The sequence below is a fragment of the Myotis davidii genome, unplaced genomic scaffold (assembly GCF_000327345.1).
Source record: "Myotis davidii unplaced genomic scaffold, ASM32734v1 scaffold725, whole genome shotgun sequence".
NCBI classification, from domain to species: domain Eukaryota; kingdom Metazoa; phylum Chordata; class Mammalia; order Chiroptera; family Vespertilionidae; genus Myotis; species Myotis davidii.
The window spans coordinates 769,354-794,479 of record NW_006296500.1 but is presented as its reverse complement, the minus strand read 5'-3'; the positions used below and the strand labels follow the sequence as shown (position 1 = coordinate 794,479).

General features: G+C 44.3%; 2 protein-coding genes across 2 annotated transcripts in view; one reads left to right on the top strand and one right to left on the bottom strand.

Moving 5' to 3' along the window:
* WDR82 (WD repeat domain 82) overlaps positions 1-16,663 on the top strand; it is a 28,269-nt gene extending 11,606 nt beyond the window's left edge. The window contains exons 2-9 of the mRNA XM_006771820.2: positions 1,126-1,223; positions 3,803-3,869; positions 11,846-11,945; positions 12,438-12,554; positions 12,979-13,134; positions 13,561-13,630; positions 14,583-14,725; positions 15,613-16,663. Coding sequence (XP_006771883.1) covers positions 11,862-11,945; positions 12,438-12,554; positions 12,979-13,134; positions 13,561-13,630; positions 14,583-14,725; positions 15,613-15,642 — 600 coding nt within the window. The 5' untranslated portion in view covers positions 1,126-1,223; positions 3,803-3,869; positions 11,846-11,861 and the 3' untranslated portion in view covers positions 15,643-16,663. The remainder of the gene's footprint in view (positions 1-1,125; positions 1,224-3,802; positions 3,870-11,845; positions 11,946-12,437; positions 12,555-12,978; positions 13,135-13,560; positions 13,631-14,582; positions 14,726-15,612) is intronic.
* Positions 16,664-21,065: 4,402 nt separating this feature from the next.
* PPM1M (protein phosphatase, Mg2+/Mn2+ dependent 1M) lies at positions 21,066-24,700 on the bottom strand. Its single transcript, XM_006771819.2, is given in 9 exon segments — positions 21,066-21,615; positions 21,953-22,101; positions 22,207-22,314; positions 22,536-22,599; positions 22,765-22,883; positions 22,977-23,061; positions 23,391-23,503; positions 23,946-24,200; positions 24,352-24,700. Coding segments are annotated over 9 exon segments (1,206 nt in total). The 5' UTR covers positions 24,520-24,700; the 3' UTR covers positions 21,066-21,470.
* Positions 24,701-25,126: the final 426 nt, after the last annotated feature.

Below are 25,126 nucleotides of genomic sequence, written 5' to 3'. Positions count from 1 at the left end.
GGAAATTCTTAATCTTACTGACATTAAAAAATATTGAGAACTGGCTGTTGTTTTTAGTGGTTAATGTCAGTCCATGAACCCAAGTGTTGTGAGTTTGATTTCTGGTCAGGAGCACATACCTGGTTGTAGGTTCAATCCCTACTTCATTCAGGGCATGTGCAGGAGGCAACCAATTGATGTGAGATGGGTCTTTCTCACATCGATATCCCTCCCTCCTTCCTCCATCCTACTCTCTTATGGGAAAAAATATCCTCAGGTGATGAGGACAAACAAAAAACAAATATTGGAAGTGCAATTGATTGATTTCTTATAGCTGCCTGGGTCATCTGATTGTTTAGCATCTATGTGCCAAGATGAATTTGCATTGATGACAGGGTGAACTTTTTCATAAATTGGAACCCTCGGTAAATATTGGTACAGGATTTATGAAATTCTTCTACACCTAAATGTAGAACATTATGAAGTTTTTGGTTAATGATTTTGTTGAGTTCAGGTTTAGCTTGATCCTCAAGCTTCCATAGAGGAAGACATTTACAGAACTTCAGCGAATGGATTGGTATCCTCTGGCTTGGGAAATATGTGATTTTGCATTAAAGTAAAAAGAAAGCAACCAATGACTAGTTTTGCTAGGGAGAGTTAGGTTTGCCTTCCAAAAGGCTCAGTAAGTGCTTTGGACATGTAGGATAGGGAGAATGGGTAGGTTCTACAACAGCAGGTTATTAGGAAGGGTAAAAAGTAAGTTCTGGCCTCACTGGTTTGACGTATTTTCATATCCCTCTTTGTTATCAGGGTGACTTGTGTTTTTTTGTGTGCCTTTGTTCCCAAATAGATGTACTTTTTCTCAAAGCTAACTTCTGAATATTGTAATAAAGACTGAATTGAGCCCTCAGACTTACTTCCACTTTCGAATCTTTGCATTTGGTGTCCAGAGGTGAAAGGCTGTTGCACTTGATTTCATTTGTTTCTTCTCTCTTGTAAGAAATTCTGTTTCTTTCCAATGTTAGAGATTACCAAGAATCCTCATCCTTGCCACATCATTCAAGTGCTTTTTTTTTTTAATGAAGATCCCAGATTTGATGATGGAGGATTTTGATTGTTTTCTTTCTCTGTCCATTTTCTTATCAGACCAAAGAGAACCCTGTACAGTAAGAAATATGGCGTGGACCTCATCAGATATACTCATGCAGCAAATACAGTCGTTTACAGCTCTAATAAAATAGACGGTAAGCAAGCCTTCTTTTTAGTAGGTCATGGTTTCCTTTGTTAAATAGTTCACGGAATCTTTGTGACTATTTCTGTTTAGGTTGTAGTTACTTTAAATATTTTCCTATGATGTTAGCAGTGCTAACATTGTTATGACTGAAAAGATGCTGGAGGCAAGCTGTAAGTGCTTTTGAAATTGAGTATGAAAGATCTTCAGTTCAGAGTAGAAAGTGGAAATAGGAAGCAACAACTGGTGTTTATGGTTTGTACTTCTGGAAACTTAGAAGAATACTTTTAGAACAAATGAAAGGAAAGAATACTTGACACACAGCAAGTGGTAAACAATAGTACCTCCTCTTCAAAATATAGAGATTTGAGAAAAGTTTTCACAAATGCTTGAGCTATGATAGTTTATGGGATCTTAGAAGAGTTTTTAGTGTATGCCCAATCTTTTATGGTCTGTGTCAATAAAAGACAGTGTGCTGACCTTATTTTGTCTTTGATTCTGGGGACAATCTTTTTATCTGAATTTTATCCTTTTCCCTTTTTACTTTTAAATAAAGCTAATGTCTTTGAAGAGTAAAGTTATTTTTAGAAATTAAACTTGTGAGTTTCTTTCTCTAATAAATGGTTCTGCTTTTACCTGCATTTCACCAGGATAAGTTGTTGTCAGTTGACAGATGATCTTGATAACTGAGCAATACCACTTAATTCTTTTATTATTATTTTTTACAATATATTTTATGGATTTCAGAGAGAAAGTTAGAGGGAGAGAGAGATAGAAATATCGATGATGAGAGAGAATCATTGATTGGCTGCCTCCTGCACGCCCCACACGAGATAAAGTCCACAACCTGTGCATGTTCCTGAACGGGAACCTAACTGACCTTCTGGTTCATAAGTCAATGCTCAACCACTGAGCCACATCGGCTGGGCAACACTTACTTTCATGTTAGTACTCCTTTTTAAAAAAATTCTCATGAATTTGATTGTTTCACTTTTTTTGCGGTAAGATTTTTCTAAAGTCATTCAACAGAGGTTGCTTAACTGTTATTTTGGCTCTGCCTGTCTCAGAGCTGAAGTGTCTTTTTTTTTTTAATGCTTTTTTATGAGATGTTTCAGCCTGTACTTGACTTTTAGTAAGTATATTATTTCTACTTTTCATACCTGTATTTCAGAAATGGTTTTTTAATTAAGCATGCACTTGATGCTTTTGACAAGAATATATAAAACATTAGAATCCTAAGGAAACATATCTATGTGATTATCTGCATGACTGGTATATTTCTTCTGTTGGGGTCTTTTTCTGGGTGATTAAATGAGGATTGTTCAAATCTGGTTCAAGATGAGGCAAATGTGTGGCACTGCAGCTTTGCTGCCAGGCCTCCGCTGTGAGGATATTGCCTTTCCTGTGTCGAGTGCATCCTGAAGAGTTCCTTCAACGCTTCGTTTCCTTTTGCCTGATTCCAGGCTGAGGTAGTAGTTTGTACAGTTTGAGGGTCTATGATACCACCCGGTACAGGAGATAACTGTACAGGCCACTGCCTTGCCAGGAACAGCGCGCCAGCTACCGAGTGGGGCGGAGAGGATGGCGACGCCCTGCTCATCTCTGGGAAACCAGGTAATGGGGAGAAAGCCTTTTTCTGCTTAGGGAAGGTGAGTAGCTCCTAGTAATAGAACAAACAGGAAGACTTTGTAGTTGTTATAGGAGAACTTTAAAGATGTATTCAAGGAAAACCATGTAGAGTTCAGTTTTGTAACATACAAAGAGAGGACCCTTTACCCTCTCCCAGGTTAAATGTCCTCTTATTAGAAAGTACTCCTGTGAACCACTGGGATGACTTGGTGCAGTTAGTGTCTTTGTTCCTGTGTTCTGTTTTCCTCTAGAATGTTCTTTCTGTGCTTTTCTTTATGCATTTTGGCATCATTTCCTATTACCCCTTTCTCAACAATTGTTCCTTTTTCATAGTCTTTTTAGGGGCATCGTACCTTCTAGTTCTATTCTTTATGGCACTTCATTTCCCTTCCCATCACCATCTTTTTTTTTTTTTTTAGATAGAATCATTTGGTTTTTAAGAATGTCTTATTTTACCCAAGCACAGATCTCTACGATTATTCCTTTCTTTGTTATTGTCAAAATCCCACTGTTCTGACTTCTTGGTATAGTTCATGAGTTTTATTTTGAAAATGTCTTGAGATCTTTGAAACCAAAATTTTCTCACTGCTTTTTGCCACTTTATTAGTATTTTAAACTAATTTCTCTGATGGACAAGGGACTAGTGGATAGTTAGTTAATTAGAAAAGAAGTAATAGAACTTCTCTTTCCATTTTGTTTAGTTTTTATGTAAATTGTAAACACAGCATTCAGGTGAGGGTATTGCTCTATAGTCTGTCAACTTAAGAATTCTGCTTTTGAATTATGTCAGATCTGTAGTGCTCTCTTTTCAGTTGTGGAAAGGAATTATTTACTATTTATTCATACCTTGCTTGGGTTATAGACAGCAATGACTTCTTTGATCTTGCCTTTTCATATGAAAATGCAAAGTAATTTTCTTTGAAAATAGTAGGATATCATCATGCCTTATTTGTCTTCTTACAGATACTATTCGTTACCTGTCCTTGCATGACAACAAATACATCAGATACTTTCCTGGACATAGCAAAAGGTAAGACCCAAGTGTTCTAGAAGTAGATAGTTCTTTTATCCCTGAGCTCTCAGATAATAGAAGAATGAATGGAGAGATTTTATCAGTGAACTAAAGCTAGTTCCTCCCTGCTGCTTGGCCTTCCTCTTGGTCTTCTTTTGTTAATCCCCACCCAATCAACTCTTGATTAACTGAGGTTGTGGAGGCAGGGGTAGGACTTTATACATAAATTTAAATTGTTACCAGAAAGGGGACCTGGTCCTTGGTGGTTCTGCCTAGGGCCAGCCTGTAGTGCGTGGGTTCTTCATGCAGGAAAAATTTCACAACATGAAGTCCAGGTGAATTTTAGCGGATGTTTATTAAAGCTGGGACAATGAAACAAGGAAGGGCTGGGAAAATGAGCCTAGGCTGGTCTGCTTTGGCTCACTAAGAAGTCAGAGAAAAGGGGTCCTTGGGTACAGGCTCTGGGGGTTTGCCGGGGATGATCTGCCACTGCCCATTGCTGTCCTGGTTGTAAGCCTTGTGGGGTCCCTTGGAGTTCAGGAGATACATGCCTAGGGGAAAGAAGTAGGAAGGAGAACACAGGCTGGGAACTTTGTTTTGAGGGGTTTTAAAGGCTGGGTGTTTAGGGGAAGTCTCAGGAGAGAATCTCAATAGAATGTTCATCAGCTTTATGCTGATGTACCAAAATGAGGTTTTTCTCTTCATCTGTCCTTGGTTGTGGTTGGCAAATTTCACTAATTGGATTTCTGCTGTCATCCTTCGTAGAGTGATTTAAGCTATTTACCCTCTGGTTAGGAGGAGAAGTGCGAAACAGTTACTCAAGTGTCCCTGGTTTAGGGAAGATAGGATATATTAGATCAGTGGTCGCCAACCGGTGGTCCTTGAGGTCTGAAAGGTTGGTGACCACTGGTTTAAGGAAACCTTTGGAGCAGTGGTCACCAACTGTTGGTCCGCAGACCACTGCTGGTCTGTGAGGTCTGAAAGGTTGGTGACGGCTGTACTAGATGGCTGTAACTGCTTGGCATCTTGATTTTCTAGATGGTTGCAAACTGCTGTTTAACAGTCTGATCTTAGTTTCCCTAGTCCACTTGTCCTGGTTGACTGGCCTGTCTCAAAATCACAGTTAAAATGTAATTAGGAAAAATGGTAGATTAAAGATATTCAGTGGAAACCTATGTAGTAAAAATACAGTTAGCATTTAGGAACCCCAATGAAAGGGATATCTGTATTTATATGAAGCCTCCCAGTAAGGTGGTCCCATTTCAGCAGGTTTCTGCTCTATACAAACATTCTATGTGGGGACCTTAATGAGGATGCAAAAGAATAATTGTCCTTTGTTACTTTTAAAAGTCAAGAAGCTTGTTTCCTTATCGGGTTTGGTAGTGTAGGTTGCTTCTCTGTCTCTGCCAATTTCCTCAGTATTTTTTTCTCTAGTTTGTCAAGTTTTGGTTGAATGTTAAACACATTTTTCCCTTGGATGATATTTTAATCACAGGGAGTGGATTATTTCCTCCTGCTTTCATTTGCAAATGTCCAGAAACCAAGTAAGGCTTAGAGTGGTAGAGTACCCTGACAGGCTGCACTCTGATTGGGCAGGGCATTTCAGGTAAGAGGCGGCAGCTGTTGATTACGGTAGTGCCAGACAGTGAATGGCTTGTGACAAGTAGATGTTTTTGTTTGTTTGTAATCAAATTAATGTTCACTAATGTACTGTTGTCTATAATTGAGTTGATTGCAGTTGTTCAAAATTCTTTCCAATTTTCCCAGTTGTCCAATCTCTTGACCACCTGATTCTTATTAGTAGAAGACTTTGTCCCTCTCTTTTTGACAAAATCAAGGCCTATCCAAAATAAGTTCTTTTCAAATTCTATTTCTTTGACCTAAATTTTGCTCTTCCTTCGAACTCTTTCCTTGAAAAAAGAATAGCCTTTCTTCCTTGACAACCTCTGTTTGCTTTCATCTGCTTAACTGGACATTTCCTTGCTGTCTACAAACTTACTTGGTCTCTTATCTTAAATCTATTTCTGGAGCCTATCACCCACTCCTTTTCACAGTCAAATATGAGTAATTTGCAAACTCCTGTCTTCACCATCTAGTCCCAGAGTCATGTATGGGGTTTTTTCTAAGCTGTTTTACTTCCCGTTCCCTGCTGCCTCCAGTTAAAATTCATTGCCCTGGGCTTTTTTGGAGGTGCTCAACTTTTCAGTAAAACATTTTTTCCCCAGTTTGCAGCTGACTTTTCCCATCTCGGTTTTATTCTCTCCCTATTCTTGGCTTCTCCTTCTCCTTTTGGCTCTAAAATATATAAGGTTCTATCCTAGCCTTTCTTCCTCCTTGGTATTTAAAAAAAATATCTCCCCTGATTCCATTCATGTCTTCTCAGATGGCTTCCCAAATCAGTATTTTTAAGCCCATGTCTGTCATGATTTCCAGACTCAACTTCCACCTACAGGTTTTATACACATCTGTGCAGATGTTTTTTCCATGTCCCCCACCTGACAGGTCCAACACTCCATCCATCATTGTTCTGTTCCTTGAGTCATCTCCTCTCTGTCTACCTCATGTTTCTTCATGTCTGTTCCTATCGATTCTCTGGACTCAAAGCCTCTATTGTCTCTTGACTCCCTTTCCCCTCCAGTGAGATGTTAAATCCTATTGATTCTATCTAGCTTTAATCCCCTGTGTCGCTCTCCTCCCTACTCTCTCCTTTGCTTCTGTTCTGGCTTATGTCCTGTCAGGTGAATTATTGTCAAATCCTAATTAGTCTCCCCATCCCTCACCATCCTGCTTTAGCACTCTGTATTATAGTTCTGACCACAACATCCCTCAGGAAGCCTTAAAGGCTCTCCACATTTGCCTACTCTTTTCCCTTGGACTCAGGTTCTCCTTCCTCTGGCTCTGACTTTTTCCCCAGCATTATCACTCAATTGCGGCGAATTGAACACATGCCTCATGACTTCCTATCTTGCACCTTCTGGAAAGGTGTTTCCCATTGAAATCATGTTTACCACAGGTAATGCTTCTTCCAGGAAGCCTTCCCTGGCCTTCTCTTGGAGGTGTCTGGACTAGATAGTTAAGCTTCCATAGAGTTGAGGTATTATTCCTCTTTGTGTTCCCTGTACCTCTCAGCATAAAGTTTATTTGCCAAGATCGACTTCCTTTGAGCTATTGACCTGAATGCTGTGGCATAAAATTGCATGTCTATATGCATTTTTCTCACTCTGCATTTTGCTCACTCTGTTTTAATTATCACCTTAGCATTCCCAGGAAATTTTGGCTTACAGTATATTTTAAATTTTTGAGTTGGGGAGCTAGTGTAAATGTTACATTGGAAGATTTTTTTTTTAAGAAAAATTTTAAAAAACGTAAATGGTAAGGAAAGTAAATTTTTTTCATTTTCTGTTCATGGTATACATTTTATTTATTTTTTATTTTTTATTTTTTTAAAATATATTCTATTGATTTTTTTACAGAGAGGAAGGGAGAAAGAGAGAGGGATAGCGAGTTAGAAACATTGATGAGAGAGAAACATCGTTTCAGTTGCCTCTTGCACGCCCCCTACTGGGGATGTGCCCGCAACCCAGGTACATGCTCTTGACCGGAATCGAACCTGGGACTCTTGAGTCCGCAGGCCGATGCTCTATCCACTGAGCCAAACCAGCTAGGGCAACATTTTAATTCTTTCTAGTGGAACCAAAAACCTCCTGAACCCCTTTCAGTATCATTCAAAACTTGAATTTCCTCTATGTCTAGATTTTAAAAATCTATTTACAAATGAGCTGTGCAGTTCAGTCACCTTTTTTACTTCAAGCTTTTCTTTTGTCAAAATGAAACAGTACAATATGCATATTTCCTCTATAATTTTTAAAAAGTTTTTTTATTTATTGATTTTTAGAAGAAGGGAGAGAAAGAGAGAGAGAGAGAAACATCGTTGTTCCACTTATTTATGCATTTATTGGTTGATTGATGTATGTGCTCTGACCAGAGATCAAACCTGCAACCTTGGTGTTTTGGGACAGTGCTGTAACCAACTGAGCTACCCAGCCAGGGCTCCTCTATACCTATAGTCTTTATTTGTGATACCAGCTGCTAGATCTATGAAGTGTTTTGCAGTCAAGCTAGAATATAGAACTATTTGTCCATACACCCAGAAGAGCCACCTGAATGTCTACTTTCACAAGGGCTTTCTTCATAGGCGATATGGTAGAGTCGCAGTCACTGTATAGGTCAGAGCTCACACCTCAAGAACCCCATGGTCAGGGCCATGGTATGCCCTGGGAGGCAGGTAAAGTGGTGCCACGTGTGATCCTTCTCTGCAGGCCAGGCCCAAATGCTGGGGAAATGGAGGAGGGTGCCTCTTCAGAGCACAGAATGGCTGAGCAAGAACACCCGCAGAGAGGACAGGAGAGCTCAGGATGAGTCCTTGGAAGAAATGTTTTTTAGTGAGCGATTCTCTTTTTAAAAAAAATTGATTTCAGAGAGGAAGGGAGAGGGGGATAGAGATGGAAACATCAATGATGAGAGGAAAATCATCGATTGATTTCCTCCTGCACACCCCCTACTGGGGATTGGGCCTGCAACCCAGGCATCTGCTCTAACTGGGAATCAAACTGTGACCTCCTGGTTCATGGGTCAATGCTCAACTATTGAGCCACCCAGCTGGACAGTGGGTAGTTCTTAATGGGATAATCATAAAAAGGGATAATCAACTATATCAAAAATATAGCTGCTGGTAGCACAGGTCTGTGGCTCTGTAAGTGTAATGCCCAAATTAGCAGTCTATCACCTAGGTCAGTGGGCTGAGGTCTGAGAATTCAAGTTTCTAACAAGCTCCTAGGACTTAGGTCAGTGACTGGCAAACTGCGGCTCGCGAGCCACACACGGCTCTTTGGCCCCTTGAGTGTGGCTCTTCCACTAAATACCGACTTCTGCGCATGGGTCACGAAGTTTCAATTGCACTGTACCTGTGCGCCTGCGTGTGGTATTTTGTGGAAAAGCCACACTCAAGGGGCCAAAGAGCCGTGTGTGGCTTGCGAGCCACAGTTTGCCAACCACTGACCTAGGTCTTAGGACAGTGATGGCGAACCTATGATACACATGTCAGAGGTGACACGCGAATTCATTTTTTTGGTTGATTTTTCTTTGTTAAATGGCATTTAAATATATAAAATAAATATCAAAAATATAAATCTTTGTTTTACTATGGTTGCAAATATCAAAAAATTTCTATATGTGACATGGCACCAGCGTTAAGTTAGGGTTTTTCAAAATGCTGACATGCCGAGCTCAAAAGGTTCACCATCACTGTCCTAGGAGCTTGTTAGAAACTTGAACTCTCAGACCTCAGCCCAGACCTGTTGGATCAGTCCTGGGAGTGACCTCAGTGATCAATGTGAGCCCACCCTCCCAGCCATGCTGGTGCCACTCGAGTGTAGACTTTTAGTCTAGACCACAGACCACTCATTAAGTATCCCATATAGTTCAGTACCATAAATTCACCCTTTTAAAGTAAACAGTTCAGCGGTTTTCAGTACACTTACAAAGCTGGGCAGCCATTCCACTATCTTAATTCCAGAACATTTTTATCACTCCAAAGAGAAACCTTGTACCCATTCACATTCCCTGGCAACTACTAATCTACTTTCTGTCTCCATAGCTTTGCCTTTGCCTCTTCTAGACATTTTGTATGAATAGAATCAGACAGTATGTGGCCTTTTGTGTTTGTCACTTACTATGTTTCCAAGGTTTATACATACTGTATGAAACATGAATCAGTACTTCATTTTTAAAAAAATATATATTTTATTGATTTCTTACAGAGAGGAAGGGAGAGGGATAGAGAGTTAGAAATATCAATGAGAGAAACATCGACAAGCTGCCTCCTGCACACTCCCTACTGGGGATGTGCCTGCAACCAAGGTACATGCTCTTGACCGGAATCGAACCTGGGACCCTTTTTTAAAATATATTTTATTGATTTTTTTACAGAGAGGAAAGGAGAGGGATAGAGAGTTAGAAACATTGATGAGAGAGAAACATCGATCAACTGCCTCTTGCACACTCCCTACTGGGTATGTGCCTGCAACTAAGGTACATGCCCTTGGCCAGAATCGAACCTGGGACCCTTGAATCCGCAGGCCGACGCTCTATCCACTGAGCCAAACCGGTTAGGGCCGAACCTGGGACCCTTGAGGCCGCAGGCCGATGCTCTATCCATTGAGCCCAACCGGTTAGGGCAGTACTTCATTTTTTAATGCTGAATAATATTCCGTTGTATGGATACATACCACATTTTGCTTATTCATTCATTAGTTGATGGACGTTTGGGTTTCCAGTTTTGGGCTATTATGAATAATGCTGCTGTGAGCATACATGTACTTTGTTTGTGTGGACATTTTCATTTTTCTTGTAATTTCTGGGTCATAGCAACTCTTGTTTTTTGAGGAACTATAAACCTTTCCCAAAGGAACTGTGCCATTTTACATTCCCACCAGCAATGTATGAAGATTCCAACTTCTCCACATCCTCATCATCATTTGTTATCTCTCTCTTTTTTTCCGTTATCTCTCTTTTAGATTATAGTTATGCTGGTGGTTGTGAAGTGGTATTTCATTGTGTTTTGATTTGCATTGGAATCATACATTTTTATGCTACAGCTTTAAGTTGCTTTTTTCATTATATTAGTTGGCTTTTGATTATCCAGATTGCTTGTGTAGTGTGTTCCTTAAAATGGCAGTTTGGGGAGTGCAGGTTTACCAGGTGTACCAGTTAATAATGCGGATTTTTTTCAATAGATGGAGTTACACATATGTTGCTATATATACGATTTGATATGTATGCCATTTTGTTGTATTGACTTCAAGCTTCAAAACTTCATGTGTCAAATTTGCTGAAGGTGTTAACATCATAGATATTTTTACGCTTAAAAATGTCAAATTTCATGCCAAAAAAAGCATTTGTGGGAAGTTTTAATTCATCACTTTATTTTGAAGAAAAAGTGATCATATATTTCAGGAAGCTTATAAAGGTGAACATGCTCCATCTCAAGATACTTGTGAACACTGGTTTAAACGCTTTAAAATTGATGATTTCGATGTGAAAGACAAAGAACGTCCAGGTCAACTGAAAAAGTTTGAAGACCAACAATTACAAGCACCATTGGATGAAGATGCATGTCAAACTCAAAAACAACTTGCAGAAAGATTAAATGTTGCTCAGCAAACAATTTCCAATTTTGAGAATCCCAAATGCACAAAATCATGGGTTGATCCAGGTCAACCATCAATATCGACTGGAAGGCCAAAGTTGCTTCAGAAAGAAAATAATGCTCTGCGTTTGGTGGGATCAGGAAGGTGTGGTGTATTATGAGCTTCTAAAACAGGTGAAACCATTAATACTGATCACTACTGACAACAAATAATCAATTTGAATCACGCTTTGATCGTGACCAGAATGTGCCCGAAGACATGGCAGAGTAATTTTGCTTCATGATAACGTACATCCCACACTTCAAAACGAGTTAAAGACATGTTAAAAGATCTTGCCTGGGAAGTATTAACCCACCCGCAGTATTCACCAGTCCTTGCTCCTTCAGATTACCACTTGTTCTTTCAGATTACCACTTGTTCCCTCAGATTACCACTTGTTCCCATGGATGGCACACGCACTTTCTGAGCAGCGCTTCAGAATGTACGAAGAAATGGAAAATTGGGTCTCTGAATGGTTTTCCTCAAAACAAGAAAAGCTCTATTGGGATGGTATCCACAAATTACCTGAAAGATGAAAGGGAAATGTGTAGCTAGTAATGGACATTACTTTGAATAAAGCACTTTTTGATATTTCTCTTGAAATTATCGTGTTTTCTTTGATTATGGAATCCGTCATTATTAACCGGTACACCTAGTATATATGTAAGCCGGTAGAGTGGTTTAAGGTTCACATCCAGTTTTTGTAAATATTTTGCTTCAACTCTTATTTATCTCAATGCATTTCAGGGTGGTGGCCTTGTCCATGTCACCTGTGGATGACACTTTCATTTCTGGGTCTCTTGATAAGACCATTCGACTCTGGGATCTCCGGTCTCCTAACTGCCAGGTAATGGTACCTCACAGTTACACTTTGAGTGTTATGTATGGTAGGCACTGTCATCAACTCTCCCTCTCAAGGAAAGGGGAGAGCATTGGTTCTATTCTGGGATCCCAGAGTCTTTTTAAAAAACTTTGGAGAAAATCTGATTTCCTGGTAGGTAGCTGGTAATTAAGCAAATGCCCTAATCCAGGGCATATTGCATTATGCTCTGTGGCTTATTGCTTTAAAAATGTTTTCCTGGAGCCTTTTAGCCTCAGATTTGTTATTTGGATTTAGTGGCTATAAAATACAGTTAAGGTTGATCTGAAATCAGTTGTATGGAGACCTGTTTTTTTTGTTGTTGTTTTTTTTATAAAAGCTTCATTTCAGTTTTACTTTTTCACTTCTGTAGGTAGGCTGGTATCTATTTGTGTCTCTTAGTTTTCTTTGGGAAAAGTAAATTTTATAGTGATAGGACCCTAGGTTCATTAACTTTTTTTCTTATTTCTGTTTTCTTAGGGCCTCATGCATCTACAGGGCAAGCCAGTTTGTTCTTTTGATCCAGAAGGGTTAATTTTTGCTGCCGGTGTCAATTCTGAAATGGTCAAACTCTATGACCTTCGTTCTTTTGATAAGGTAAATCCTTAAGCTCTCTTGATATTGTGGAAGTTTTGATGGGTGAGATGGACATTTTAAGAACCTTTTTAAAAACATATATTTTTATTGATTTCAGAGAAGGAGAAATAGAAACATCAATGATGAGAGAAAATCATTGATCTGCTGCCTTCGTCCCCTACTGGGGATCGAGCCTGCAACCCTGAGTTGGACCCAAGACCCTTTAGTTTGCAGGCTGATGCTCTAACCACTGAGCAAAACCAGCTAGGGCTTTAAGAACCTTTTCTATGATAGAGAGGTATATGGTAGATATTGGAGAGTGTCATAGCAGCAGTTCATCCTTTGCTTTCCTTAGTCAAAAAGGAATCCAAAGGGGATAGAATAAGAGCTCTGGCAGAAGGAATTAATTGATTTGCATTGGGGCTGCTGCTTTTATCTTTTGCAGGGGCCATTTGCAACATTTAAGATGCAGTACGATCGGACTTGTGAGTGGACAGGACTTAAGTTCAGCAACGATGGCAAACTCATCCTCATCTCCACCAATGGCAGCTTCATTCGTCTCATTGATGCATTCAAGGGAGTGGTGATGCACACGTTTGGGGTGAGCTGACATAGCTGTTTCCATGTTCCTATCTCCTGGGCTGAGAGTTGTGTTCACTGGTTAGTGGAGACAAACAGCTATCCTTGACTCACTGACTGAGGCACGGGCTTACATTTTGTTCCTGTATATGAACTTACTTTTACTTCCCTTGGATTCTGAGACATTCACTTCTCACCCAGTGACTCAAGTTTAGTGTTTAGATGTCATATAATTCGTGACCATAAACGTTTTCTTGCCCTCTTGAATCTGGAGCTAGAGTAAGGGGTGAATGGTAAAGGGTGGGGCCACGTTTGGAAACTTGGTGCCGTTGTGCATGAGAAGAGGGTTTCACAGAAAGGAAGGTGATGAGTCTGCTGGGTCAGTGTTTCTAGGCAGTTACTTTTTTGTTAATGGCACTTTGGCAAGAGAACTGTTCTGTTTTTTTAGGGTTATGCCAACAGCAAAGCTGTCACACTGGAGGCCTCATTTACTCCAGATTCCCAGTTTATTATGATCGGTAAGTGCTCTTTATACCCTTTGGGGGTTATTTTTTTAATACTGAGGTTTTGTTTCTATTATTTTTGTTAATTTTAACTAATTAAGATATTTGTTATCCTTTTGTTAAGATGTTCTCAGATTTCTGTGTATCACTGTATGCCAAAGGTATAGTGTCTTTAACTATTCTGACTTTGCAGTTCTTTACTGGGAACTGGCATTAATGTTGGTCTTTCCTGGACTAGCGTTAGAGTTAAACTCTACAAGCACCATCTTATTAGTAATACTAATTTTCTGATATAATCCTGCTTTCAATAATTTTTTAAGTATATTTTTTATTGTTGATAGATATCTCCCATTTTTCCCCCCTTGACCTCCCTCCTCCCTGCCCTACCCACCCCCCGGGTCTTCACTATCCTATTGCCTGTGTCCATGGGCTATACATACAAGTATATGAGTTCTTTGGTTTATTCTTTTCATCCCCCCATTTCAGTTATCTTAATGGCTAGGTGTTGGTGGTGTAATGATATTCAGCCTCCATTTAAAAAAAATGTTTTTATTGATTTTAGGGAGAGAGGAAGGGAGAGGGAGAAACATCAACATTGATCGGCTGCCTTCTGCATGCCTCTATTGGGGATCGAGCCGACAACCCAGGCATGTGCCCTGACAGTGACCTTGGTGCATGGGTCGATTGATGCTCAACCATTGTGCCATACCAGCTGGTTTTAAATACCAGTCCCCATTTCTAATGAGAAAACTGAAGTCAGAGGGGAAGTTATTTGCTTAGGAACAAATAACTAGGATCAAGATTAATTCCCAGAGTGTCCTTTCTTCACCGCTTCTCCTCCCTCAATTTCTGCTGAGGGCTGGGTCCTGAAACATGACTTCTTTCTACATGCCAATCTATGTCTCTTTCCCACTTCCCTTTTTATTGTGCTTTGAGCTGTTGTGTGTTCCTTGATCATTCTATTCAGGTTCAGAGGATGGCAAGATCCATGTCTGGAATGGAGAGAGCGGTATAAAAGTAGCTGTGTTGGATGGCAAACATACAGGCCCCATTACCTGTTTGCAGTTCAACCCCAAGTTCATGACCTTTGCCAGCGCATGTTCCAACATGGTATGCGAACAATGGGAGATGTCCTTCAGTTGGGTTGTGGGTGTTTCAATGTTTCACCTCTTACTCTCTGATCTCTGGTTGGGCTGGCCTTTCATTTTTACTCTTCTTTCTATGATCTGGGATCACCTGTGAGCTCCCCGGAGATCTTAAGCCAGTTTTAGCTCTGGCCCCTGGTTTTATGCCCAAACTATCTGGGCTATGCTTTGACAGCTTTTTGGCTTCTTAAAATACTTTGAACAAGCCTTTTGTGGTTGTAACCTATAAGTTTTCCATTTCTCTCAGTTTATCGCTGAATTCCTCAGAAATTCTTACAGTTGATCATAACTCACCACTTAGAAAATTTTCTCCAGGCTGTGTCTCTTCCTAGATAACACTGGCAGAACAAAGCATCATGAGTCTCAGCTACCAGTTTCCCCTTGGCATCTTCTAAACCTACCTGGATATTTGGAGGATGAGGCACTTACCCAGAACACATTACCTTCCTGGCACCCCCCCCCCCCCCAAGAAAACCTAAAAAAAAAAAGCATCAAAACCATCCAGTCCAATCCTCTTTTTTTACAGATCAGGAAGGTAGGGCCTTTCTGAGGGTCACTTGGTACATAAGTATGAGGCTAGGTTACCCAGATGCCTACCTCCTGGTCAGCACTCCTTTTTATCCTTACCACTGGGCCACTGTGGTAAGGATAAAAAGGGTAGCAGTATTGGAGGGAAACAGAACCGTGTAAAGTGGAGTGTTTCTCCATAGATTGCCAGAGTCGGTTGTTTGGGAGGGAAGGCCACCAGCCATAAGGGTTGGACAGCTTGACGCTGTGGGAAGGGGTAAAAGAACCCTTAGTAGTTAAGAGAGCGACTTGGCTTTTTAAAGTTGACTTATGTTCTTTTTCCAGGCCTTCTGGTTGCCCACCATTGATGACTGATCCTGATGCTGTTTGGCTATTTCTGTACAGTGAGTGTGGCCAGCAGGAAAAAACTCAGAGGGACTGATCTAATATTGGGACTGGATCATTTGACTGGGCTGGAGAGCATCCTTCCACCTGGCCTTCCCATGGATGTGCTGTACATCTGCTCAAAAGAAAAAAAAGGACTTTGCCAAGCTTCTTCAAAAGGACTCTTGGTGGGGCAGATTCAATTGGGACTCACATTTTCTAGCTGTCAACTGCACCAAGCTCCTCCAGAGGATGACCAGACTCATGATTAGGGTATAGTGGGGCCCTTAAGGCGCCTTCAATTTTGAATGTATTTGCTGCTGAGGAGCTAATGAAGTTATTAATTCTGCACATCCCCTCTCTTACCCCCATAAATGCATGGGAAGCCACAGTTCTGGTTTTGAGATGTTAGAGCAGCTCAGTGCCCCTTGCCCTCACCCTGCATGTCTTATTACTGGGTCTCCCTGTGTCATTGTGGTATAATCCACAACTATATGTTACTTAGGTGCCAAACATTTACAGAAATAAGTCTTCATATATCTTGGGGTCAGAAAGGGACAGTTACAGAAAGACCTTGTTTGCTAGGAAGAGTCAAGTTATAGTCATTTGAGGGTGGGTGACCTAGACATGCCTCAGGCTCTGGGTTTTAGGTGGGAAAAGACCCAAGAACCTGAAAGGGAGGAAGAGGTAGCAGGTGAGTTCCTAGGACTGGGAGGTATAGCAGTAGCCTAGTGTGGTCCCTTCTCATCAAGACAAACCAATGGTCCTCCTGGGTGCCTACCCAGTGTGGTTGTGTACAAAAGCAAGGGAGTCTATTTTTGTACATGAGATACATCACACTTTCCTGTGGGGCCAGTATTGTGGAGTGAGTTTGAGTTGTTTACACTGATGCCTTCCCTGCCCACCACAAATTGTGTAAATAGTCTTCTGATGATACTATCCCTTCCCAGCTCTTAACCATGAGCTGGCTCCAGGCCTGTGTTATATGTTATATTAGCCTTTTTATATATGATCTTGGATTTCTGTTGTTTGTATTTTAGCACAGTGTGTACACCTTCATTTAAATATATCTGTGTATGTGCATACATATATATGTATACTAGAGGCCCAGTGCATGACATTTGTGCACTGGGGTGGGGGTCCCTCAGCCCGGCCTGCACCTCTCGCAGTCCAGGACCCCTTGGGGGGTATCTGCCTGCCGGCTTAGGCCCACTCCCTGTGCAGAGAGCGGGCCTAAGCCAGCAAGCGGATATCCCCCAAAGGGTCCTTAGTGCTGCTACGGAGGCGGGAGAGAGACTCCCGCTGCCGCCGCTATGCTCACCAGCCGTGAGGCCAGCTTCTTGCTGAGCGGTGCTCCCCCTATGGGAGTGCACTGACCACCAGGGGGCAGATGCTCAAAGCAGGGGCTGCCCCCTGGTGGTCAGTGCGTGTAATAGCGACTGGTCGTTTCATCTTTCAGTCAATTTGCATATTAGGGTTTTATTATATAGGATAGGGTGTATGTATGCATATATATATAAAATACTTGTTGTTTCTTGGAGTTTAGCTGAAGAACAGCCTGGGGGAAAGACTGCATCCTTGCTAATAGTGTTTGCCACAAGTGTTTGTGAGTCTTCCCTATTACATTTTCCCTTAGGAGACTTTACGGAGCAAAGCTCCAAGTGTTTGCTATTCCCATGGCAGCTAATTGAGGGTCTTGGGACGACTCCCTTGTGTTCATCAAGCCGCACTTTGGGGCCCTCTCTGCAGTATTAGCCCCCTTTTTTGCCTGGTGATACTCTGTCTGCACCTTTATATGTGTGACAGTCACTTTTGCATGCCTTCTGTGTCTGGCTTACAGTATTTGGGGACAGGATGCTGGAACCACGGCATTTTCAGTTTGAGGCTTTACCAATTACACGTCAATCCTGTTTACCTGTTATATCTTCTTTCTTGTTTCTGTTCCTTGCCTTCTCTTGGGAGATGGAGGGGTCCTGATCAGGGTTGAGATGAGCTGTGGCTAGCTTATGGCTTTTCTTCCCCTGCATGGCCTTCTTAGAGCAGGATGAATGGCATGTTATTTTACTAAATTCCCAAACATTTAATTAAGCAGGTAACATATTCCCTGCTCTTCCAGAAACAGACTCAACAAGGTAATGATTTGTCCACAAGGACTTGCCCAAGAGTACATGTCTGCTAGGGGGAAAGCAAACAATTACTGCCTCTGTTCAGCAGCAGAAATAGGCTATGAATTGCAAGCAATTACTATTTTGTTTTAGCAGTTACCTTTTTTTTTTTAATCTTCACTCGAGGATATTTTTTCCATTGATATTTAGAGAGGGAAGGAGGGGTAAACATCAATGTGAGAGACACATGAAATGGTTGCTTCCTGCACAAGCCCCTGACCGTGGCCAGGGATCGTACCTGGCGTAGGCTGACGCTCTAACCACTGAGAACACTGGCCAGGGTGCAATTTTTGACTTGTTCTCAAACTTAAAGGTCAAGGGGCATGCATCTTTCTCAATGTAGACTAGGACCTGCAGCTTCTGTGATACTCACTTTATATAGCTTTGCAACTTAATAGTGAAGGAAATTTTAGAAACCAAATGAACTGAGCTGTTTACTGCCCACTCCTGACTTTCCCGGGATAGAAAATTCATAGTAGGGATAACTTCAGAGAGTGCTTGGAACAGGGTTAACAGAAAACCTGCATAATTAACATATCTGTAACTAGAGCAGCTACCAAGCATGATTTTCCTGTCAGCAGCAAAATGAATTGTATTGAGTTGTATGTCCAAAGCTGAGGTACCATGTCCTTTGAAAATATGCACTCATGGCCTCGTATAAGGACCTGGCTCCTGAGTTAGGAAGGAAAGGAAAACGACGTAGCTGGAAGTGACTGGAGATGATGTGGTGGTGGGAATAAGGCAGAATAAAGAGAATAAAGGCTGTTGGCCAAAGAGGCTGAAGGCTGGGGCTGCATGGATGCTCACAGAGGAGCCAGAGGTGCTTGAGTTCTTAGTGAGCAGGGGCTGCTCACCACTTTCAAGTCGGGCCAGAGCCACCGATTTGTATGCAACAGTAACAACACTGCATTGCTCAGCCACCAGCTAGTTGGTTATTATTATTATTATTTTTTTTTTTTTTAAGAAAAACTTCTGGTTGCAATAACAATTAGTGCTTATTAAAGAAAATTTGGGAATTTTAGAAAGAATCAGTTTTCCACCTAAATGCTATCACTGTTAATCTTTTGGTGTTAAGTGTTCTTCTAGACATTTCTGTGTGTAGATTTTTGGTGTGTTTACATAGTTGTTATTCTACTGTATATACAATTTTATGTCCCTTTTGTACTTAACATAAACATTTTTCCATGTTACTGTCTTAAACAGAATTTTATGGCTGTAGCCTCTTCCTTTGAGTTTCGGTAGCATTGTTTGGTTCCTAGAGTTGGAGGATGAGATGGGCTGACTCCTGGCTCCCAGTGGGCTTCGCTAAAACACTGTGTGGATGGATTGTTGTGCTTCCTGGGACTGCCCTTGACTGCCCCTGGTGACTAAGCTATGGGCTGGTGGGAGGAACCCCTAAACTCAGTCCTCAGGTGAATAGCAGCGTGAGTCTCCTCTACCCCAGCCTCTAATAAGCAACCATATGGCCAGAAATGAGTGAATGGGAAAGGCCAGCCTGAGCCAACCTTGATCTTCAAAGACTTACATCTGGCATGTACCTCAGGCTACCTTTCATCCCCACTGTTATCTCAGCTCTTAATCAGAATGGCAGCCTCTATCTGGAATAAGATTTGCCCTGCTAGACCTTAGCTTTTGGGAGGCAAGGATAGTGGGGCCTCTTGGAGGCTCCTATGCCAGTTTTGGCAGACGGCCTGGCAATTGCTTGGTAACCCACTGCCTGGCTTGTGAGTTGGTACCTACTAGAGCCTGTATTCTAACTGCTCTATCTATCCTTGGAGCTGCAAGCACCTGCCATGTGCCTTATTCCTGGCCCTCTCTGGACCAGAGAAGACAGTCTTAGGCCCATTACTTTGCCCATGGTCATTGGAGGTTGGCCAAGGGCTGTGAAAGGCAGCAGAGGGAACATCCCAGCTTATGAGCAGTAGGTTGACAGATTGCTCAAAGAGGAAGAGACCTCACAACCCAGTGGGAGGGCTGCTGCAGCATTTGGCTCCGAGACATGAATACATAGGTCTGTAGCTGGCCCTGCTGCAGTCACTCCTGTCAGCTTGCTTGTAGTTGACATACCCACTACACCCACGCCCTTGGCTTCAGCCTTTGGTGTGAGGAGCAAGAGGATGAGCTGGCTCAGCTGTTGATATGGGCGAGAGGCAGACACAGGATGCTGCCCACACTCTTGGGGGCGGGAAACTACTGAGGAAAGGGGAAGTAAAACTCCTGCAGGTTATCCGGGCCCACTCCTGCTCTTGCCAGCTGCCAACTAGAGTCCTGGAGAGGCTGCCCAGGGTGGCTGGGGCCGACCAGTTTGTCAGGACACATGGAGGTCCAGACTGTGGACAGATGTAGGTCCAGAAATGCTGGGCTATGGAATATGACTGAAAAACGAGAAATTTTCTAGTTTTTCCTATCTTCCCTAAAAAACGTTTAGGACCGTGGTCGGCAAATTGCGGCTCGCGAGCTACATGCGGCTCTTTGGCCCCTTGAGTGTGGCTCTTCCTAAGCCTTAGGAGTACCCTGATTAAGTTAGTAACAATGTACCTACCTATATAGTTTAAGTTTAAAAAATTTGGCTCTCAAAAGAAATTTCAGTCATGTACTGTTGATATTTGGCTCTGTTGACTAATGAGTTTGCCAACCACTGGTTTAGGAAATGGAGTCTAAAATGAGTTAATGGGCCGGAAAGAGGGTCTGAGAGCCTCCTCAAGGAGTTAGTAAATACATGAATTTTATCATCAATTCCAGGGCCTATTGGCCCTTGACCTTCTAGCTGCTATTTAGGCTGTGAGCTACCTGCTAAGAAATCTCAATTGTAAACCAAAATAGTGGATCAGGGAAGAGTCGAGTAAGGTTGAGGTCATGAAGGTGATTACCTTATAACTGAACAAATACTTTGCCAGTACTTGAGTCTTGGCAAGTGCTAGATTGTAAAATAGTCTTGTTGGAAGGGTAAAAAATTAAGCTGCCCATCAAAATGCAAGCCTTGGAATTTCCATTCAAAAACAAGTTAAAAGGGCAGCCCTTCTGGTACCTCAAACCCAGAGCTCACAGATGGTGGTGGAGACCTCCTTTCTGTTCCCTAGGCAACAGTCCTCTCACTGGGGCTCACCCCAAGCTGGAAACTAGGGAGGCCACAGAAAAAAAGTGCTATATGCAAGCTTGTAACGTAGAACTAAGACTGATTTTTTGGAAGGTAAAAGCAAAGGTAAAGTGTAATGCCAAGCTGTACAGGAATTCACGATTCACAAGGGCTTTTCTGCACACAAACTTTTAATCATAGGGAGGTGATGGGGAGCAACAAAAGAAAGGCATTATTGGGGCATCAGCCTGGGGAGGGGACTGGAAGGAGCAATTGGGATGCAAGGCCAGAGGCAGGAGCAGTCATTGGAGGGAATTCCCCACTCAGCCAACTGGGACTCCTTGCCCCTTTTTGTTCTCCAGCTGCCTGCTAAAGAGAGGACCATGGGAGCTGGGTTCTCGACACTTCAGTTCTGACTGCCTGGTATAAATAAATGCTCCTTTTGAAATGGGTGGGGGTGGGGGCAAAAGCCCTGGGGTGTGTCTGGGGGCAGGCAGGCAGGCGTGCTGTTGACCACAGTGGAGGGATGCTCACATTGCACCTAATCTGAGTGGTTTTGGGATATGGTGTCTGAATCCTCAGTGGCCACTGCTCCCTTGGCTCTGGTTGTACAAGGGAATCACGAACACAGAGACGTCATCGTAGGACACCTGCCCTTCCTCTGTGGGATTGCCATCCTTCCCCTGTGTGCTGTGTATCAGCATTTGGGCCAGCTCCGAGAACCTGTGGGGATCATCCTGCAGATGTACTCCAGGGCTGAGCAAAGAGGCAAAGCCCGCCCTCAGGGAGAACTCACTGTGCTGGGTTAGACACTTCATGTACTGTTGATATTTGGCTCTGGAGGGGCCCCAAGCCATGCAGTCCAACTGAGGGGCCAGGCAAGCTGCAAACCTGTGAGGGCCAGATTGGACCCACAGACATCCCCACCCCTTGGAATCTAGAGACCACACTAATCCTGACCCTGCTGTGAGCCAGGCTTGCCAGTGCTGGCTTCTCAGCTGTAACTACTTGGTGTTGCTGTTGCACCCAGGCCCAGGCAGGTCCCCAGCAGTTACAGTACCTGTGTGGGTCCTCTCGATTGCCAGGGAGGAAGCTCCGCACTAGCCGTGCCACCTGCTCATTGGACAGGACATCCCAGAGCCCATCAGTTGCCATGACAACCACATCCTCCTCCTGCAGCTCCAACTGGTCCAAATCCAGCACTGTCACCTGCAAGTTAAGCCTGAGGATCCCTCAACTTTCCCTTCCTGGCTCCCACCAGCCTCATTTTCTGGGTAGATGGAAGGAAGCTGGGGTGGGCTGTTGCCCTCTCACCTGTGGGACAGAGAGCAAGAAGGGCTTGAGTTGAATGTTTGTATCCAGGACTCTGAGCTGATGGTCTCCCAGGCCCCGGGAGACGGCCAGTGTTCCCAGTAACCGAGCCTGGGGACAAGGGAGATGTGAGGTGACAGCAAATAGCCCCAGCCAATGCACAGGGAAAGCACAGAGGTGGACTGTGGTCCTCAGGCACCCTGGGCTGAGGGAGAAACATCCTGTGGCCTTGGAGCAGACTCAAGACACCAGCCACAGCCACAGCACAAAGAAGCTCCCGCCTCTGCAGTGGGCAATTGAAGAGGGATTTTTGGAGGGAGCTGTTCACTGACCTGCCTACCCTGTCCGTGGATCAGTGGGTACTTGAGATCCGACTTCTCCACGCATTTGTAGCTCCTACCAGGAGCAGACCCAGTATCAACCCAGGCCCTACTTCCCACCTCCTTTCCCCTCAGCATAGGGCCCACCCTGCCCATGTGGATGGGATTGCCCCCGGCTACAGAGTTGGGCTTAGACCCCGTGGTTCTCCCCACTGTCTCTCCCCACCCCCATCCTGCTCACCAGCCGCTCATGTAGTGATCCCTGAACAAAACTTTCTGCCCCAAGTCATCCCCCTTTAGCCGCCGAGGGAACTCCAGTCGAGTGAACTCATCAGCCAGAAGCTCAGGGTAGACAAAGGCCTGGGGTAGGGAGGCCATGCTCTGATTAGGCTCTTGGTGGCCCTGCACCCAGGAGTTGGAGCTCCACAGCCTCCCCCTGCCAAGGGCACCTACCAGTTGCTGGATCCGTTGTCGCTCACTTTCCGGGGTGAACTCAGAGCTCAGAGGCCGCACCTCATCTCTCCGTACCAAGATGGCCCTGGATGGGATTGGGGAGGAGAGGGAGAGGGCTGTGATGAAGCCTCCAACCTCACCCATGGCCTCCTTTCTGCTGGCCAGGGGCCTGCTCTGCCCACGGCCCCCTGTTCGAAGCCCTCCATAACCACCTGCAGGGTAAAGCCTCAGCCCCTTCGCCCTGTGCGCTCTCTGGCATCTGCTGTTCACTCAGACGCCATATAGACCAGGTGTACAAATAGCTCAGCTAGTCAAGCCTCCCCATTTCCCTCCCTCCACTTCCAGCCCCCTTTCATTGTCCCCACTGCCTGTGCTGCCTGCCTGCCACCTGCCCCACTCTCCGAGCTCACTCACCTGCTATCTCCGGCATTGGCCACATACAGCTTCCCCTTCAGCGACACAGCCACCAGGGCTGTGCAGCCACCCACTTGGCCTGCGGCCTCCAGCTCCCGCCCGATCACCTCATCCTGGGGCAAACAGAGGCCACTTTAGCTTGTACTGCCACCATATCACTCTGTCCCCAGTGCTCATCCTGCAGTTCATTTCCCCACCAACCAGCCTGGCAGTCCTCGTCCAAAGTCTAGCTATGTCTTCAGGACCCTGTGGTCAGATCTGTGTGTATTGTTGGAGAGAGGGAAGTCCACTCAAAAGAGTAAGAAAGGGAAGCCAGCTCCTGCACCAAGGACCAACAGGGTGTGCAACGAGATGATGCAGGTAAGAGCACATAGCACATAGGAGGCACTGGATAAATGGGAGGGGTTATGATGATAATGATGGCTGTTAGGAACAAACCAACCCAATCTTGTCTTCCCAACTCAAACATCGAGGGTGACTACCACACCCAAGGTCTCTCAGGTCCCTGGGGACAAAGCTCACTCCTTCCCCAGTCAAAAACCACACTTCACTTACACATTCCTGGAAGGCGCTCTCCAGAGCCCCGATCACCAAGTCTTCTGTCCTAATGCCCTTTTCCTCAACAAACTGGGGATCACTGGGGCAGACACAACGGCCACTGAGGTGCATGGGGGGCTGAGTGGCCACCATGCCCTCTCCTATGGCCTCCAGCTGTCGGCGCAGGCAGGAGTGCAGGGTGTTGGCAGCCAGGATGGCTGCAGCTGGACCGCCGTGCCCATCAAACAGTGCCCAGTAATGACCGGTCAGGAACTGTCCAGGAAAGGACTGGTGTCAGGTTCTTCCTGGCTTCCCCAGTTGATCCCTGGCCCAGCATGGGGCACTAGGGCAACAACTTCAGCCTGAAGTCCTAGCCCCAGTCCTGGCCCCAGTCTGTGAGAGGGGCTCAACCCGGTGTGCTCACCTCCTCTGGGCACAAGGTCAGCCACTCCGGGTCCTCTTCGGGCCCAAACTCACATCTCCGGATGCACAGCTTCCCACAGGCGGCCTGATCCTCATTGAACTCAGATTTCTCTGCATTGATGATCCTGAGGCCAGGAAGTGATCAGTGACCCTCCAGGGACACACCCATGTCCCTGTGGGCACAGAGACCAGAGCAGGTGCACAGGGAGGAGCCCTCCCTCTGGGCAATAGCCCCCACGCTGTCCCTTATGTCTGGACAAAGATGGTTTAAGTTTCTTAACTCTTCAGTGACCTAAGGTAAAACGCAGGGCCCAGCTTCTCTGAAGCCTGCCTATTGACCTGGCTGGGAGGTGTGTGTGTGTGTGTGTGGGGGGGGGGGCTGGGAGGGCTGCTGGGGAAATCTGGGGTTCCCTTGCTATTCTCCCCCACCCCCCAGGTAAGCGAGAATCCCTGTCCCACACAGCATAAGCCAGAACCCAGGGTGTGTGTGTGTACCCGGGGAGGTATCGCCAAAGCCCACAATGCGGGCACTCCACCCAGTCTCCCTGTCTCAGGTTGGAAGCCCAGGGGTGCAGGTCCTTCTCAACTTGCAACCTTCTTCTCTGAGGGAGGTCGGCCCAAAAGGCAGAGGTGGAGGAGGGGAAGGCTGTCGGAGCACAGAGATGAGGGCAAGAAGGAGTTGGCCGCAGGTTGGGGAGGGGGTCACTCACTCGGTTTAGCCTGTTCCCTGGCTCAGCACAGGCCCGGCTGGGTCAGCAGGGGTCCGGGGTGAGGGG